The sequence below is a fragment of the Apostichopus japonicus genome, chromosome 19 (assembly GCF_037975245.1).
Source record: "Apostichopus japonicus isolate 1M-3 chromosome 19, ASM3797524v1, whole genome shotgun sequence".
Taxonomy (NCBI): Eukaryota; Metazoa; Echinodermata; class Holothuroidea; order Aspidochirotida; family Stichopodidae; genus Apostichopus; species Apostichopus japonicus.
This window is the reverse complement of record NC_092579.1, coordinates 5,676,649-5,691,660: the sequence shown is the minus strand read 5'-3', so window position 1 is coordinate 5,691,660 and position 15,012 is coordinate 5,676,649. Positions and strand designations below refer to the sequence as shown.

General features: G+C 37.4%; 2 protein-coding genes across 3 annotated transcripts; one reads left to right on the top strand and one right to left on the bottom strand.

Annotated features, from left to right (window-relative positions):
* Positions 1-2,403: 2,403 nt before the first annotated feature.
* LOC139959448 (manganese-dependent ADP-ribose/CDP-alcohol diphosphatase-like) lies at positions 2,404-7,481 on the bottom strand. The gene is made up of 3 exons (XM_071957086.1): positions 7,346-7,481; positions 5,502-6,539; positions 2,404-4,892 (listed from the first exon to the last, which is right to left on the bottom strand). Exons 2-3 carry the CDS (start codon positions 6,409-6,411, stop codon positions 4,600-4,602), a joined length of 1,203 nt encoding a protein of 400 aa, XP_071813187.1. The 5' UTR covers positions 6,412-6,539; positions 7,346-7,481; the 3' UTR covers positions 2,404-4,599.
* Positions 6,804-14,933, top strand: LOC139959447 (evolutionarily conserved signaling intermediate in Toll pathway, mitochondrial-like). 2 transcript variants are annotated; one of them, XM_071957085.1, is made up of 6 exons: positions 6,804-6,978; positions 8,009-8,188; positions 9,153-9,579; positions 10,233-10,456; positions 11,069-11,276; positions 14,223-14,933. In XM_071957085.1, exons 2-6 carry the CDS (start codon positions 8,063-8,065, stop codon positions 14,495-14,497), a joined length of 1,260 nt encoding a protein of 419 aa, XP_071813186.1. In that variant the 5' UTR covers positions 6,804-6,978; positions 8,009-8,062; the 3' UTR covers positions 14,498-14,933. The 2 variants fall into 2 exon arrangements, with proteins under 2 accessions (XP_071813186.1, XP_071813185.1); XM_071957084.1 differs by lacking the exon at positions 6,804-6,978 and adding an exon at positions 7,483-7,620.
* The last annotated feature ends 79 nt before the right edge of the window (positions 14,934-15,012 follow it).

Below are 15,012 nucleotides of genomic sequence, written 5' to 3'. Positions count from 1 at the left end.
TGGGGGGGAGGGAGGGAGGGAGGGAGGGAGGGGGGAGGGGGAGGGAGGAGGGGGGAGTTGGAGAAATGTCCTGTGATAAACAGAATACCTTACCAAGTAGGTAGAAGTCTAGTTTTGTTAGAGAATCGTGTCTGTTGATCAACAACGATGTAGAAAGAAGATAACTTTGTATATTTATTTTCTACAAAGCTTTTTCTAATTCTGAAGAGATTCTAGTACCGTATTTATGCTTTTGTCGACTGTATACGGCGGCATATATACATGTATTGTGGCAGACCTTGGAAACCATATCGGTTATTAGTTTTAGGGGTAATGTTTGAAATAGCTCTGGAACAACAAAGCAGTAATGAGACTTAAGTGAGTGCTTGATCTGGATCACCATCCTTACAAGGTGGTGAATTAAAATAATATTTATGAAATGAGCAAAGAATGAACAGAGAGAGATGGGAGTTGGCATGTCTTCAATTAAGGATGGATGGTTACTATCGCCTCTAAATATGGCTGTTAGTACAAAAAAATGTTCGTTCTACATGTTATTACCACTCTCAAAGCCTTGAAGCATTTAATATATTTTAATTTATTTGTCTCATCAATGGCTGGAAATAAGTTTAGTATTTTAAACCTTCAGGAAAGGAATTTCAATTTCTTTTGTTGAGCAAGTTTAAATCAGGCTAAACCTTGGAGGTTGCATGCAATAACCTTTAAAATTTCTGGTGACAAAACTTCAACACTGTTTGACCTATTGACCTCTGAAATAAATGTGAAAATGCAACTGAGCATGACTTGGCACAATTATGATTTATTAGGCAATGAACCAGTGATGTACCAAGGTTCAATGTAAGACATGGCTAATGTTTGTGCAGTAAATTATCATTTTTCATTAGCAAAAGTCGCTATTCTTTTTGTTTATACGTAGCCAAGGGTCAACGTATTCAAGCACCTGAGCAGGACCCTTCAGACTTGTGAATAAGTACTAATAAATTTGGAGAGTTTTGGGTGTGGGGGGGGGTACATTTGTTTATTGACAGGAGTGTTATTTGGAAGACATAAAATGGTTCCTAAGCTGAGAAAAATTACAAAATAGCAGTCAGAGTGAGAAGTATCGACTTGTGATATTTTTGTGTAATAGATTAGATTGTCACCTGGCCAGAATATCATGGCAAGGAGCTATGTAACACTGCTATCAGTGACCATGTTGTTTTATGAAAGAATCCAATTTTGCCAAAGTTTTGGAATACTTTTCAAAGGACAATTAGGGATCATTTGGTAAATTGGTGGCATTGAAGTTGAAGGTGATTAGTATATAAATAATGAATGGTTATGAGTGCAATAGTGCAAATATTTCATGAGTTGAAAGATGGAATGTTCCATTCAACGAGGCGCAGCCGAGTTGAATGGAAGGCGCAGCCGAGTTGAATGGAACAAATTACATCTTTCAACGAATGAAATCTTTGCACTATTGCACGAATGGAAACCATTCATTATTTGTTTTATACAACATATTATATTAAGATGGGTAAAATGCACTCATGCAACAGATTGTTTTGAACAGACAGGTTTCTCTGCTCTCTTACCATTGAAAAAAGTGCTACCAAAAAAGTATAACCCATGGTTCTATTTCATAGAGTGGAATAGAGCGGATTTTGCGTGCAATCAACGAGCAATTGACCAATCAAATGACCAGAATACAATTAGGTGTTGTATAATTGCTTTTATCTTACACTGCTAACAGTGACCATGTGTTGTTTTATGAAAGAATCCAATTTTGCCAGATTTTTGGAATACTTTTGAAAGTACAATTAGGGATCATTTGGTGGCATTGAAGTTGAAGGTGATTAATTGCTTGCATCTTGCCAATGTTGTCATTCAGTATTATTTGGCATTGCTATTGTCACTTCATCTCTTAACATACTTTCCCAAATAACCTCAATCTGTAATACCTACCAATACACATCAAAATAAAACAACTGCAGTAGTATTGAGATTCTGTAGCATTGCTACTCTAGTTCTTTACTTAATTGATTTGTCAAAGTTTTGAAATGTTTTATTTTGGAAACATCATTTTGTGTGTGTGTAGGTGTGTGTGGATGGCTTAGACATTTCCCTTATCCCTAGCAATGTTTCAGTAACAGCAGCCCTCCCCCGCCCCGAGTCTTTACAAAATATAAGGGCGAAAAGAAGGAAAGAACAGTTCAACTCAAAGCTTTCATAATGGGATATCCGAGTGAAACACATGGGAGCCCTGTGACACACAACATTTAAGACACAAGATTCCCCCCACCCCCAAAGAAAGGAGTCTCTTTATTGTGTTGGGTTTATTTCATGGCTGGGCTGTATTAAAAGTCACTTCAGGCTAAAATGATGGTTGGGGCTTTCCCTGTTATTTCAATAGTTTCTGTTTGATTTTGATGTATTAATATGTTTTCTCGTTATTGTCCTATTTGTAAAGTACTGTAAACATTGTCTTATTACCCAAGATATGTTTGCTGCTTTCATACAGTTGCTGTTGTGCAATATATTCACTTGAAGAAATGATTTTGTTTATCGGGTTACGGTTCGTTATGAACTATGTGTTTGAATATCCCGTATCAATGATTACACATAGCTGTCCAGAGTAGACAGTATCTTCTCAAACAATTCCTTTCATCATCCTGTTTTGTATTTTTTGATGTACAAATAATTCTTTGATACAAATTACAACAAGCCTCATCGTTTGTGATATTTACATTCTCGAGTGCACAGTCATCGCTGACGGGATTCAAAGCATGCAAGAAAATCATCCAATCCAATTGCGAGTAGTTTACAGGCAATCACTCTTTGCTTTATTACATTCAGACGAGAAGCTTCAGGAATTTTTTCCAAAATAATACTCATTTATTATAGAGATGTAAAATTTGTCAACTAATCTGCATAATAAGAGGAAGTTCTTTATAATATTCTTCATAATGGAGTTGAAACATCCTGCATAACTTCCATCTCGATGGAGCTTGAGAAACCTAATCGTTATGTCATTAGATAAAGAAATACTCCTGTACTGTCCACTCATTTGCAAGCAGTCTTTCTTTTGTTTTGGACAAACATGTACAACTTACACAAATAATACCTTCTCAGAAAAGTTGAAATATTACTTTGGTATTTTTTAAATTTTTTATTGCAAGCTCTTAATTATAATATCTGAAAATGAATTATTCTTTCATGCATTGTACAAATAAATTATCTAAAGACATAAAATATCTTCCAAATTTAAAAGAATAAAACCAAACTACCTGCTTCTAACATGCTTAGACATCTTTATTGCCACTGAATTTGTTACCCGGAAAAACACTTTACTGAGATTCGAACTCACCAAAGTTTGGAAGGTGAAATTAAATGTCATCACAGTAGCAGTGAAAGAAGCCTTACAGTTGGACCACTGACCAACTTTGGTCACTCTAGCATATTTTGGCAAATGCTCACAATACCCCTTAAATGTTCCCGAACTTAATGTCACAGTCGCAACAAAATCCTTCTGAATCCCAACTCTACTCCTGATAAATATTATCAAATATTATCTGAATATTATCTTACTTAAAATATTATTGAAAAGTTACACTTTAAGAGACCAGTGAATGAAGTTTTCCCCAAATGTCTCTTTTGAATACACACAGGATAAGCAAATCACAAAAAGCCATTATGGAGAGGGGGAATAAAAAAATTCTGTATATATCCCGTATTCAGTTCACTACTGTGGATTGAAACTCGAGAGTTTAACAACGTAAAAGTAGGATTTGTTGGGCTCCTCAAAACCTATACCCTTGGGAGCTAATCGAAAAGTGGTGATGGAATAAATACCCTCTTGGTTCATATCTAAAGTATATACAGCAGCTAGTTGCCAACTGGACTGACAAAAGTGCTGGCAAGATATTTAACGCTTATTTGTGGCAATGAAATAATTAAGAGAATAGGAATAATTTGAGTTGATTTTTGACAAGTGAACAAATATTGTCCTAAAATTCATTGTTCTTCACATGAAAATGACTCACTCAAACCCTACCCAGCCCCTCATTTTGACCTCTTCCATTCTATTTCAGCAACGAATCTTGCGTGTCTTTTCAGGTAATTAGCATTGAGCTAAATTCAAACTTTAAAGTTATGTACAAATAGTTTTAATAGCATTGAAAAAACTGAAATATCAAGTGCTGGGATAAAACAAAAGGGTTAAAATATTAAACTTAAAAATAAATACTGTGGATTATTGGCTATGACATTTTTAATAGGTAATGACTTGCATGATGGAATAAAATCTGTTTTTAAAGCCAAATCTATGTGTAACTTTTTATTTAATTATGTACTTTAGAACTTCCTAGTTTTATTAATTGATTTAATTAGCAAGGCCACATTGCTGTTTGAAATATGCTTGGCAAAACGTAAGTAGTAAACAAGACTGCTCTGTAAAGACAACGGATTTGTGCCTCGCCCGTTTTATTTTTTGGAATCTTGTAATACTGTTTTTGCATTTGCACAAATATCTTGCATATATTTTGGTATGAAAACAAAATCTTAAATTCAGTGCTATATGAATCCCCCCTGCTCTTTAGAAATAAAACATTTGAATATTGCTTATTGTTTAAAATCTAGTGTCAAAGACGGCATAAGTCCTACACCACGGACGTCCAGTCGATCTGGATAGACATGGACCGTAGCGTACCCATTCTGACCGGGAGGGGTCTCAATGATGCCGGGCAAGACCACATGATGTATCCCATGGCCGTCAACTGCATAACCCTGAAGATGAGTGTGTCCACAGAAAGTGGCCACCACGGTGTTAAACTGGTGAATGAGGGCAAGGACCTCTTGGTGGTTCCATACAAGGCAGATTGTATCAGAGACTTTACCGTAGAACGGGCAGTGGGCTGAAATACAAGATAGAGTAGTCCTTGGTTACTTTGAGGACACTGCAGAGAACTCTTGATGTTTTAGTCAGAATTGACAAATGGAAAGCTGGGCATATGTTCCAGCTGATGAGAGCACTAACTTACCCTTCCACCTCCCCACCCTCACCTTCCAGGTCACATGCTACTGTGGAAAGTATTACCACCAGGGCAAATTTTCTAAGGCGGTATTCGGGTTGTCCTACGACAATCAGGTCACACTTGTTTGGTCGTCCAAACAGCGAATTTGGTTGGCCCAAAAAGTGTGGCAAAATAACAAAAAATGACTAATGTTTACACTATAGCAGAGCTGTGTCGTTTTGTTGAATAGAGCACCAGCTTCGGGATAGTAAAACTCCCACTTCGGGTGGATCATATGCCTACCACTATATTTGTATTATTGCAAAATCTCCAAAGTTATGGAGTGTGATACCACTTTATTTATATTTTTACCTATTGGGTGGTATTTACTTTCTAAAGCAATCTGAATTTGTCAGTATTAAAAACTGCTGCACACATACTATATTGGATCCTGCCAAAAGAACCACCCACGTACCACAAAACCAAGAAGAATATTACCAAAATGCTTACCAAAGATAATGACTTTTTCGTCCTTCTCAGTGGCTTCTGTCAGCTGTTTCTTCAACCAATCAAGTTGTCTCTGGCCAACACCCCCATTAAACGCAACAAAATGTTTTTCATGATTTGCCAAGTTTTCTGGAGAATTCCACTGTTGGTTTTTGTTCACAGATCTCAATATTTTAACAGATTCCTTGTATACTTCACTCTCTGTGTCATACCCGAGAACAGATAAGTCGTAGGTATCGAGAAAAAGAACCCTGAAACCATCGCATGGAGAAAAGTGGTAAAAGGAAGGGTAACCAGAAGATGGAACCCCAAGAAGTCTGCAAAACTCATCAAAAGATTGCTCGTTTGGCTTCACTTCATTATGTTGATTTGAAACACTTTGTGATTTAGCTGAAAATTTGATGTAGTCTTTACCTCTCTTGCTCAGTTCGTAGCCCGAGAAATACCCACACTCAAAGAGTCCCTTATGATTGAAATTGTAAAACTCGTGATTACCTATCACACTGTGAACTGGCACGGCACAATTTTCCAGCTCGGAAAATAGAAGCCTGGATGCAGCCACTGATTCCGCTTGGCCTTTTTCTGAATTAAATCCATCTATCAGATCTCCCAGTTGGACTACAAAGTTGACTTCTTCGCGAGACTCTTTCCAGGAACTCACCGCTTCCCGAAGCAAATTTAAAGCATTCCGATAGTATCTCATCCTAGTCTTGGTGAAGTTATATCGATCATCGACATCAGCATATTGGACGTCGGCTATTAACCCGAAGGAGAACAATCGCTGGACTTCCTGGGAAGGTTCCGACTTCCTAGCCTCCATTACTACCCAGTAAATTCTATTTTGTAATAGCAACTTCCACGGTCTGCAAAACTGAACTCCTTTGTGAATTTGAGTTCTTACATATGAAAACATACATATATACTCATATATGTATGTATGCTGATAAGTCTGAATAATATTTTGAAAGTTCAAAATGTAACTTGGGGGAAATGAATGTAAGAAATATTTGAATATGTCAAAACGGTTGTCCAAATGAAATTCTGAAGAAAGAAACGAAAGATAACATGCTTTAAGTTACATCAGATACAGCACTGCAAATATAACATGATCTTAGTTTTCAACAATTAATGCCATGCACAAAAAGAAAGTGTTTAAAAGACTTGTTGTTACTTAGTAGTTACTTCAAGGCAATGGGAGAAACTTGATATCACTTGATAAAAAACTTGAAAGTCAATGATACTTGGCATGGCAACAATCTGTTCAGAAAGAATTTGGGATCACAGCAAAAACAAATCAAAGTTAGTTCTGTGGCAAACCATGTTTGTTCAACACAGACTTCCTGTATAGCAACTGACTTTCAATTGTCATATCTCTAAACTCTCTACTGTAGCAGTCGGGGTTTTAGGTATCATCCAGTCAAATCTCTCCTAATCTCCATAGGTTATGCAAATCTTAAACTTGTTGATGGAAATGGTGCAGGTGAGTCAAACATATTACAAATTAATCAATTGGTACTGTTTCTGTGTTAGGCTAAGGTTTGTCATATTTTAGTCACTTTTGATGCATATTGATACTGTTCGTTGGTTGCGCCTGTGGTTGATTGGTTCCAAGTTTTAACCAATGTTTTAACCCCAGTTAAGCAACTTAGGCTAGATGTTACAATACATATAATGTTACTGTAGGTTTAACAACAGGTAACATTACTGTACTTAGCTACAGTACTTCGGTTACAAAAGTAGACCTGGCCTAAGCGTACTGTATAAATGATACACATTTCATATTTCCAAGTTTACAACACATTTGAACAAACGTTTCGTGAAGAAAGTACCTGTAATTCCAAACTTACCATTAATTTTCAAAGATTCTGACGTTGACGTTCCTTTTTGTTTTAGGGGGTACAATATTAAAGAAAACAAACAGGTAAATCAGGTAACGATTTAGGCTTTCGCGGTACCGGTCACGTATATCTTCTCGTGCCGATGATGCAAATGTTATGTAATACACTTGTTAGTACTGAGTGAAGTTGCGGAAAGACGTTCGCAGAAGTCGTTTAGGCTAGTAATGACATTAAGCCGAAAGTGACCAACATCCATTTTGATAATGCTCCTTCATTGATGAAAGGTAATTTCCTTTTTAGCTGTCTTCATTCATTCAGCATTATATTGAATAATCACGTAAGAGAGAAAAAGGTTCGTCCTAACCTGTAACACATTTTTCGTGAAACTGGTCCTTCAGTATGCATTGGATACACAGTCCTTATGTCTGGGAGAGAAGCTTTCATGATTGATTTTTTCATTCATCATCAGTTTACTGTTGACATTAGAATCCATCTACAGTAGTGTCGGATTGGTACTACATCATGGAACTTGAAGTACTGTATGAACTTGAAGTCCTAATATGCTGTCATCTCCAAAAGTTACTTGACCCAGAAGTTTTCTCAAGCAATAGGCTAGTATAAATAAAATCAACTAGTAATTTTCTATATCAATTGCTCCATATTTCTCAACAGATCATTGAATTATCTTATGCATCTGGACAACCAGTGTGTTGAAACTTACTCAGTATGGCAAGCTGCACAAGGCTACTCCATCGATTGGTGTTAAATCATGGTTGCCGTGTCTGTTATTTACCATTTGGTACTTTCAGGAGACCTCCACTATATTCAGCTTGTGTAGAATCTTGTGCAAAGGTAAGTACATGTATGTATGTAAACGTATTCAAATGTGATATGGATATAGAGACTCAAGGATTTTAAATACCCATTACTTAATAATTCATACTACACTCTGAAAAAGTTAACTTTCCGTTGCTTGCAAGTGAAGTTTTCTTCTTGTCGCTACAAAATGCAGACAGTAATGAAAGGTGATACGTTGTTATCTTTAGCTGGACCTAAGATGTCCCTCGCTGTATCGTTTGTACACTGTGCTGTGGGTATTGACCGCAGCTGCCTGTATGTACTGACTGAACACTAGTGTCTAATTACCGACAAATAGCAAGCTGTGTGTGTATTTTCTGGGATCGATGGTGGTGTCTAACACTTTTGTTACACCTCATTCGAAACTAGGTCAGATTACCAGCATTAGACGTTTCTTTTTGCGCGAGCCTTCACACCCTTTAACTTACAGTAAGAATAAACTTAAGCTGAAATTACAATACAAGGTACAATGCAGTACATTAATTAGCCAGTTTCATGTTGTTTTCAAAATATTTCAAGAATGAGTAACAGGAACCATGATAGAGATGTTGACAACAAAATGAAAACAAGAGCAGTTGTAATGAGGACATCACATATTCTCAATGTCTTGATTTTATTCAGTACTGTTTTTGTTGTTTGTGTGGCAAAAGTGGTCTACTTCGCAAATATTCCTAAAGTTTCATTACTATAAGCATTGCTAGTCAATACTACTGTACATAGGCCCTTCACATACAGTACATGTGTTGAAATGTAATATAACATTTTGTAATGTACTTCTGACAATTAACAAATCATCAACAAATAACTAATTGCCTAAGTAAATTGCAGCCATTGAAAACCTCACATTCTACGTTATTAAAGTAAAACTTGGTCATTACAAATCTGTGGACACTGAAATGAATTGATTTATTGTATATTATACAATTGTTATGTTTCATTACTTCACTCCTTCCTGCAGGTTACATTTAGGCAGGAACTTCATACCTCCACCATCTTATCTCAGGAAGATGCAACAGGGTCTAAACAACAACAACAACAAGAGGAAAGTCATTTATCAGCCGAGAGCAAAAGAACTCTCTCGCTGTCTAGAAACCTATTCAAAGAAGCAGCTAATAAATCTGCTGACAAGGAAACATTTTACCAACTTATTAGGACATTTGGTGAGGTCGATAAAAGAAGGAGGGGTCACTTGCAGTTCATCGAGACGGCTCTGAAGTACATGCCTCACTTTAATGTGGAAAAAGACATTAACGCCTACAACAAATTATTGGATATCTTCCCTAAGGGGGTTTACGTCGCTAAGAACGTCTGGCAAGTGATATTTAACCATTTCCCAGAACAACAGACAGTGGCCTTGAAGGTTTTACAAAAACTGGAAGATAATAGTAAGTTTGAATCTGCTATGAAGTCACTTGTAAAATCATTCATACAGTTTTAGAATGTTTTTAATACACAGAGAGCATAAATCAATGTAGAACAAAGTTGTTAAAGGTCTGCTGTGCAGGCCCCAACTAAAGCACGCTATCATGATAAAGTTTCTTGAGATCACATAATCGATCTGCCGTGAACGTAATATGACCTCTCTTAACTCTGTATGGTTAACTACACTGTAGACAGGAACATATTTCCACACAGTGTTTAATGGTGTTAAGAAGCTACTGTATGCAGGGTAATTGTTAGCGCCTGAGGTCGATTTACGACCGTGGCAGGTCGATTACGTTATCCCAAACTTTCCTAGCTGTAGGTTTCCAAACTTTCCTAGCTATAGTATGTTAAAATTGGAGCCAATAAAGAAGGTCTTTAAGTCCTACAAACCATTCTTTGTATAATCTTAATTAATTTCGGAAGTCTCTTGTATCACTTGAATTCAGTATCCTTTCAAAAAAAGAAAAGAATAGAATAAAAGCCTGTTGACGTCTCTGTAGCTTGAGAGATCTATATTTTTTTCCGGAACACAATCTCATTTCATACGAAATCCTTCGCCATTTTCTCTTTCATGGAAGTTTCCTTTTCTTACACTTTGACTTTTCAACCATAGAAATTATGCCAAACAACGAAACGAAGAAGCTTTTGTTGGATGTGTTTGGCCGTCAATCTCACCCAGTGAAGAAATACCAGAGGATCATGTATTGGTTCCCCAAGTTCAGGAACATCAACCCGTTCCCACTGCCATTTGAATTGCCTTCTGACCCCGTCCTGTTATCAGAGCTTGGTTTGAAGAGAATCTGTGAATACGAGGCAGAGTTGACCGTTGTGAAGGAGGTATTAACCTGAGACGAATTAAACCATCCCAGTAGTACTGCTTGATGATGATAATTGCAATGACAGCCTAAATGTTTGTATGCAAATTAGGTGTGAGCTTGTTAAGGCTGTAATAAACATATTGTAGGGCTAGACGAAGTGTCGATGCATACCTTTAACATTAACAGTCTCTTGAGGTATTTAAACGTGTGTTTTGACATGAATGCACACCAACATTAATGCATTCCCCAGATAAGGAGGTTGTGTGAAGTTCTCATCAGAATTACGTTTCTATTTCAAAAATCTAATTTTTCTCCAAAAAAAATTTGCTTAGGTCTTAAGAGATATTAGTTTGTTGACATTGCCTAAGCTGCCTATATTGAATTTCCATACTTAAATTTCATATTTTCCATTAGTACATAAGGTAACCATAGTTACACTGGTATAGATAAGTAGCTTCTATGCTAGCCTTCTGGTGATGCTTTTATGCTTCTTGGAAGTTTCTTTCTCCTTGGTTAAATTTTCCTGTCAGTGTTTTGAAGTTTGTAATTTTCCAATTTCTTTAATAAAAAAATCTTGATCTTGATGATTACTCACCTTGTCCTGTTTTCACCTTCTTTTCTTGTTCTCCAGTTCGACGATTCATCTTCCGATACTAATGCCAATGAATTCCTTACATCTTCGCAAAGCCCAGAGCAGAAGGATCTTTTGTCCCAGCATCCTCCATACCGACCTCTATTTGTTGAAGGGCCCTTCAACCTATGGCTACGGGATATCAAGTTGGGTTACTATGTGTTACGATCAGATGCAATATATCTGAAATCTTTAGAAGGTGATATAGGTAAGTGACTTGTAGATGGAATTTATTGTTACTTAATGGGTATATGTACATGTCATATGAGGCATGGGTGTATCCTTAAGTGACTTTCTGCAAACTATGTGGGGGTGGAAGGGGGGGCTTCCACTACCCAATTGGGTGGGTGGATGGGTGTGTTACAGGATTTGTTCATGTGTCCAAAAATATATATGTACCATTTTCAGAACTTGCCAACAAGTTCTTTTAATAACAACAAATAAATGGTCCAAACTAACTTTCCTGGATTCCGAACATCAATTCTGAGGGGTCCGTGGGTCTGGTAGGTCATGGCTCAGTCCTCGTGGACTAAAAAAAAAATTGTGTATCTCTGTCCTAAAGTGCCTTAATGTATCCATTAATGCAGAAATGGGGTCAAGGTGGACATTGACCTATCATAGAAAACATTGAGGAACCAACTTGGCCAGATTGTGTAACAGTCAGTCTATCATAGAAAGTTTTGAATACCTCATATGGTTCCATTGGATGGCAACATATTGTAGAAAGGCAATGAGAATCTCGTTTGGACTCATTGGATAACAGCCTTGAGAACTTTAGCTCCATAGGGTGACAGTCTATAATAGACATTGAAAATCAATGAGAACCTCATTTAGCCTCATGTGATAGCAGCCTACCATAGTAAGTCGTTGAGAGCCCTGCTTTAGCCCCATTGGATAACAGACTATCATAAACATTGAAAATCAATGAGAACCTCATTTAGCCTCATGTGATAGCAGCCTACCATAGTAAGTCGTTGAGAGCCCTGCTTTAGCCCCATTGGATAACAGACTATCATAAACATTGAAAATCAATGAGAACCTCATTTAGCCTCATGTGATAGCAGCCTACCATAGTAAGTTGTTGAGAGCCCTGCTTTAGCCCCATTGGATAACAGACTATCATAAACATTGAAAATCAATGAGAACCTCATTTAGCCTCATGTGATAGCAGCCTACCATAGTAAGTCGTTGAGAGCCCTGCTTTAGCCCCATTGGATAACAGACTATCATAAACATTGAAAATCAATGAGAACCTCATTTAGCCTCATGTGATAGCAGCCTACCATAGTAAGTCGTTGAGAGCCCTGCTTTAGCCCCATTGGATAACAGACTATCATAAACATTGAAAATCAATGAGAACCTCATTTAGCCTCATGTGATAGCAGCCTACCATAGTAAGTTGTTGAGAGCCCTGCTTTAGCCCCATTGGATAACAGACTATTATAAACATTAAAAATCAATGAGAACCTCATTTAGCCTCATGTGATAGCAGCCTACCATAGTAAGTCATTGCGAGCTCTGCTTTAGCCCCATTGGGTAACATGCTATAATAGACATTGAAAGTTATTGAGGACCTCATTTAGCCTCATGTGATAGCAGCCTACCATAGTAAGTCGTTGAGAGCCCTGCTTTAGCCCTATTTGGTAACATACTATAATAGACATTGAAAGTTATTGAGAACCTCATTTAGCCTCATGTGATAGCCGCCTACCATAGAAAGAGCCCTGCTTTAGCCCCATTGGGTAAAATATAATAGACATTGTAAGTTATTGAGAACCTCATTTAGCCTCATGTGATAGCAGCCTACCATAGTAAGTCGTTGAGAGCCCTGCTTTAGCCCTATTTGGTAACACACTATAATAGACATTGAAAGTTATTGAGAACCTCATTTAGCCTCATGTGATAGCAGCCTACCATAGTAAGTCGTTGAGAGCCCTGCTTTAGCCCCATTGGGTAACATACTATAATAGACATTGAAAGTTATTGAGAACCTCATTTAGCCTCATGTGATAACAGCCTACCATAGAAAGAGCCCTGCTTTAGCCCCATTGGGTAACATACTATAATAGACATTGAAAGTCAATGAGAACCTCATTTAGCCTCATGTGATAGCAGCCTGCCATAGAAAGAGCCCTGCTTTAGCCCCATTGGGTAACATACTATAATAGACATTGAAAGTTATTGAGAACATCATTTAGCCTCATGTGATATCAGCCTACCATAGTAAGTCATTGAAAGCCTTGCTTTAGCCCCATTGGGTAACATACTATAATAGACATTGAAAGTTATTGAGAACCTCATTTAGCCTCATGTGATAGCCGCCTACCATAGAAAGAGCCCTGCTTTAGTCCCATTGGGTAAGTTTATAATAGACATTGAAAGTCAATGTGAACCTCATTTAGCCTCATGTGATAGCAGCCTACCATAGAAAGAGCCCTGCTTCAGTCCCATTGGGTAACATACTATAATAGACATTGAAAGTTATTGAGAACCTCATTTAGCCTCATGTGATAGCAGTCAACCATTGAAAGTTATTGAGAGCCTTGCTTTAGCCCCATTGGGTAACAGTCTATAATAAACATTGAAAATCAATGGGAACCTCATTAAGCCTCATTGTAGAACCTCATGTAGCCTCATTTGGATAGCAGTCTGTCATAGAAAGTAATTGTGAACCCCACTTTGGCCACATTAGTTAACAGTGTATCATAGACATAGAAAGTCACTCAGAACCTCACTTAGCCTCATTGTAGAACCTCATGTAACCTCATTGGATAGCAGTCTGTAGTAGAAAGTAATTGAGAACCCCACTTTTACCACATTAGGTAACAGTCTATCATAGACATAAATAGTCACTGAGGACCTCACTTAGCCTCATTGGATATTAGCAACTCATTGTAGAGAGTTAATCACAACCTCATTTGACCTCATTTGATAACAGTATTACTTAGCAGATATGGGGGGATAGGATGCAATAGTCTAGTGTGACATCTTCAATCATGTGTAAAAGTAAGTGGACTGTCAGGCCCACTTACTTTTACACATTCTCTCACATAGGCTCTTTAGTGTATAAGCAGTTTACTAACCGTTTTATTTTGATTTACATCTGCATTCACTCAGCCTGCTTGATCTTCCTTGTTTTTATTTTTGCTTTCAGTCAAAGACGAGGATGAAGAATTTGAAGCTGATTATAACATGAGAAACATGAAACCACCATCTGAGGACCAGTTGGAGGGTTCTGTCTATGCCATGTGTATGACCAGTAATGGAAGCCAGGAGAGGCTAAATCTCTGGATCAAGAAGCTCCAGGAGGATAATCCCCACTTGGCCAGGTTACCCGTCATCTTCAACCTCTTTGACAATAACACCGAGAGCAAAGAGAGAGAAGGTAGAATAGGAGAAGGAACAAAACTTCTTGAACCAGATACTTGATGATATTAAAACAATAACTCTTTCCAGGAGGAATTTTAATCTACCGGGAGAAAGGAACGGGCAGGGTCCACGTTTGGCATCAGAGTTACCTCGTTCAAAAGTCAATCTCTCATGAATCATTTTGGGATGTATTTAGAATTAATCACTTCAGATGGGCATTCTGTGATTCTGTGACAGCAGATATATCAACTTATTAGAGGTCTCATGATTTTTATTTTGTAGTCAGCTGTGAAGTGGGCTTGAGTACAGTATGTCCAAACTGTAGTTTCACTCACATAAAATGTTTAATATCATGCCACACGAATAGATTCATGCATATCGGCATTATCATAACAGAACCATTTAACGTATGGTTGTGTTCTGGGATGTAGGCAAATGTACCCTCAAAGTCCCTGATTTATGATGGATATAATACAAAAATGAAAACAATTTTTAATCTTGTTTCAGGCTGAATTTGTTAAGTTTCTGCTTGTGAAAATCGTAGTCTATAAACATGCGTCAGAACGCACAATTTG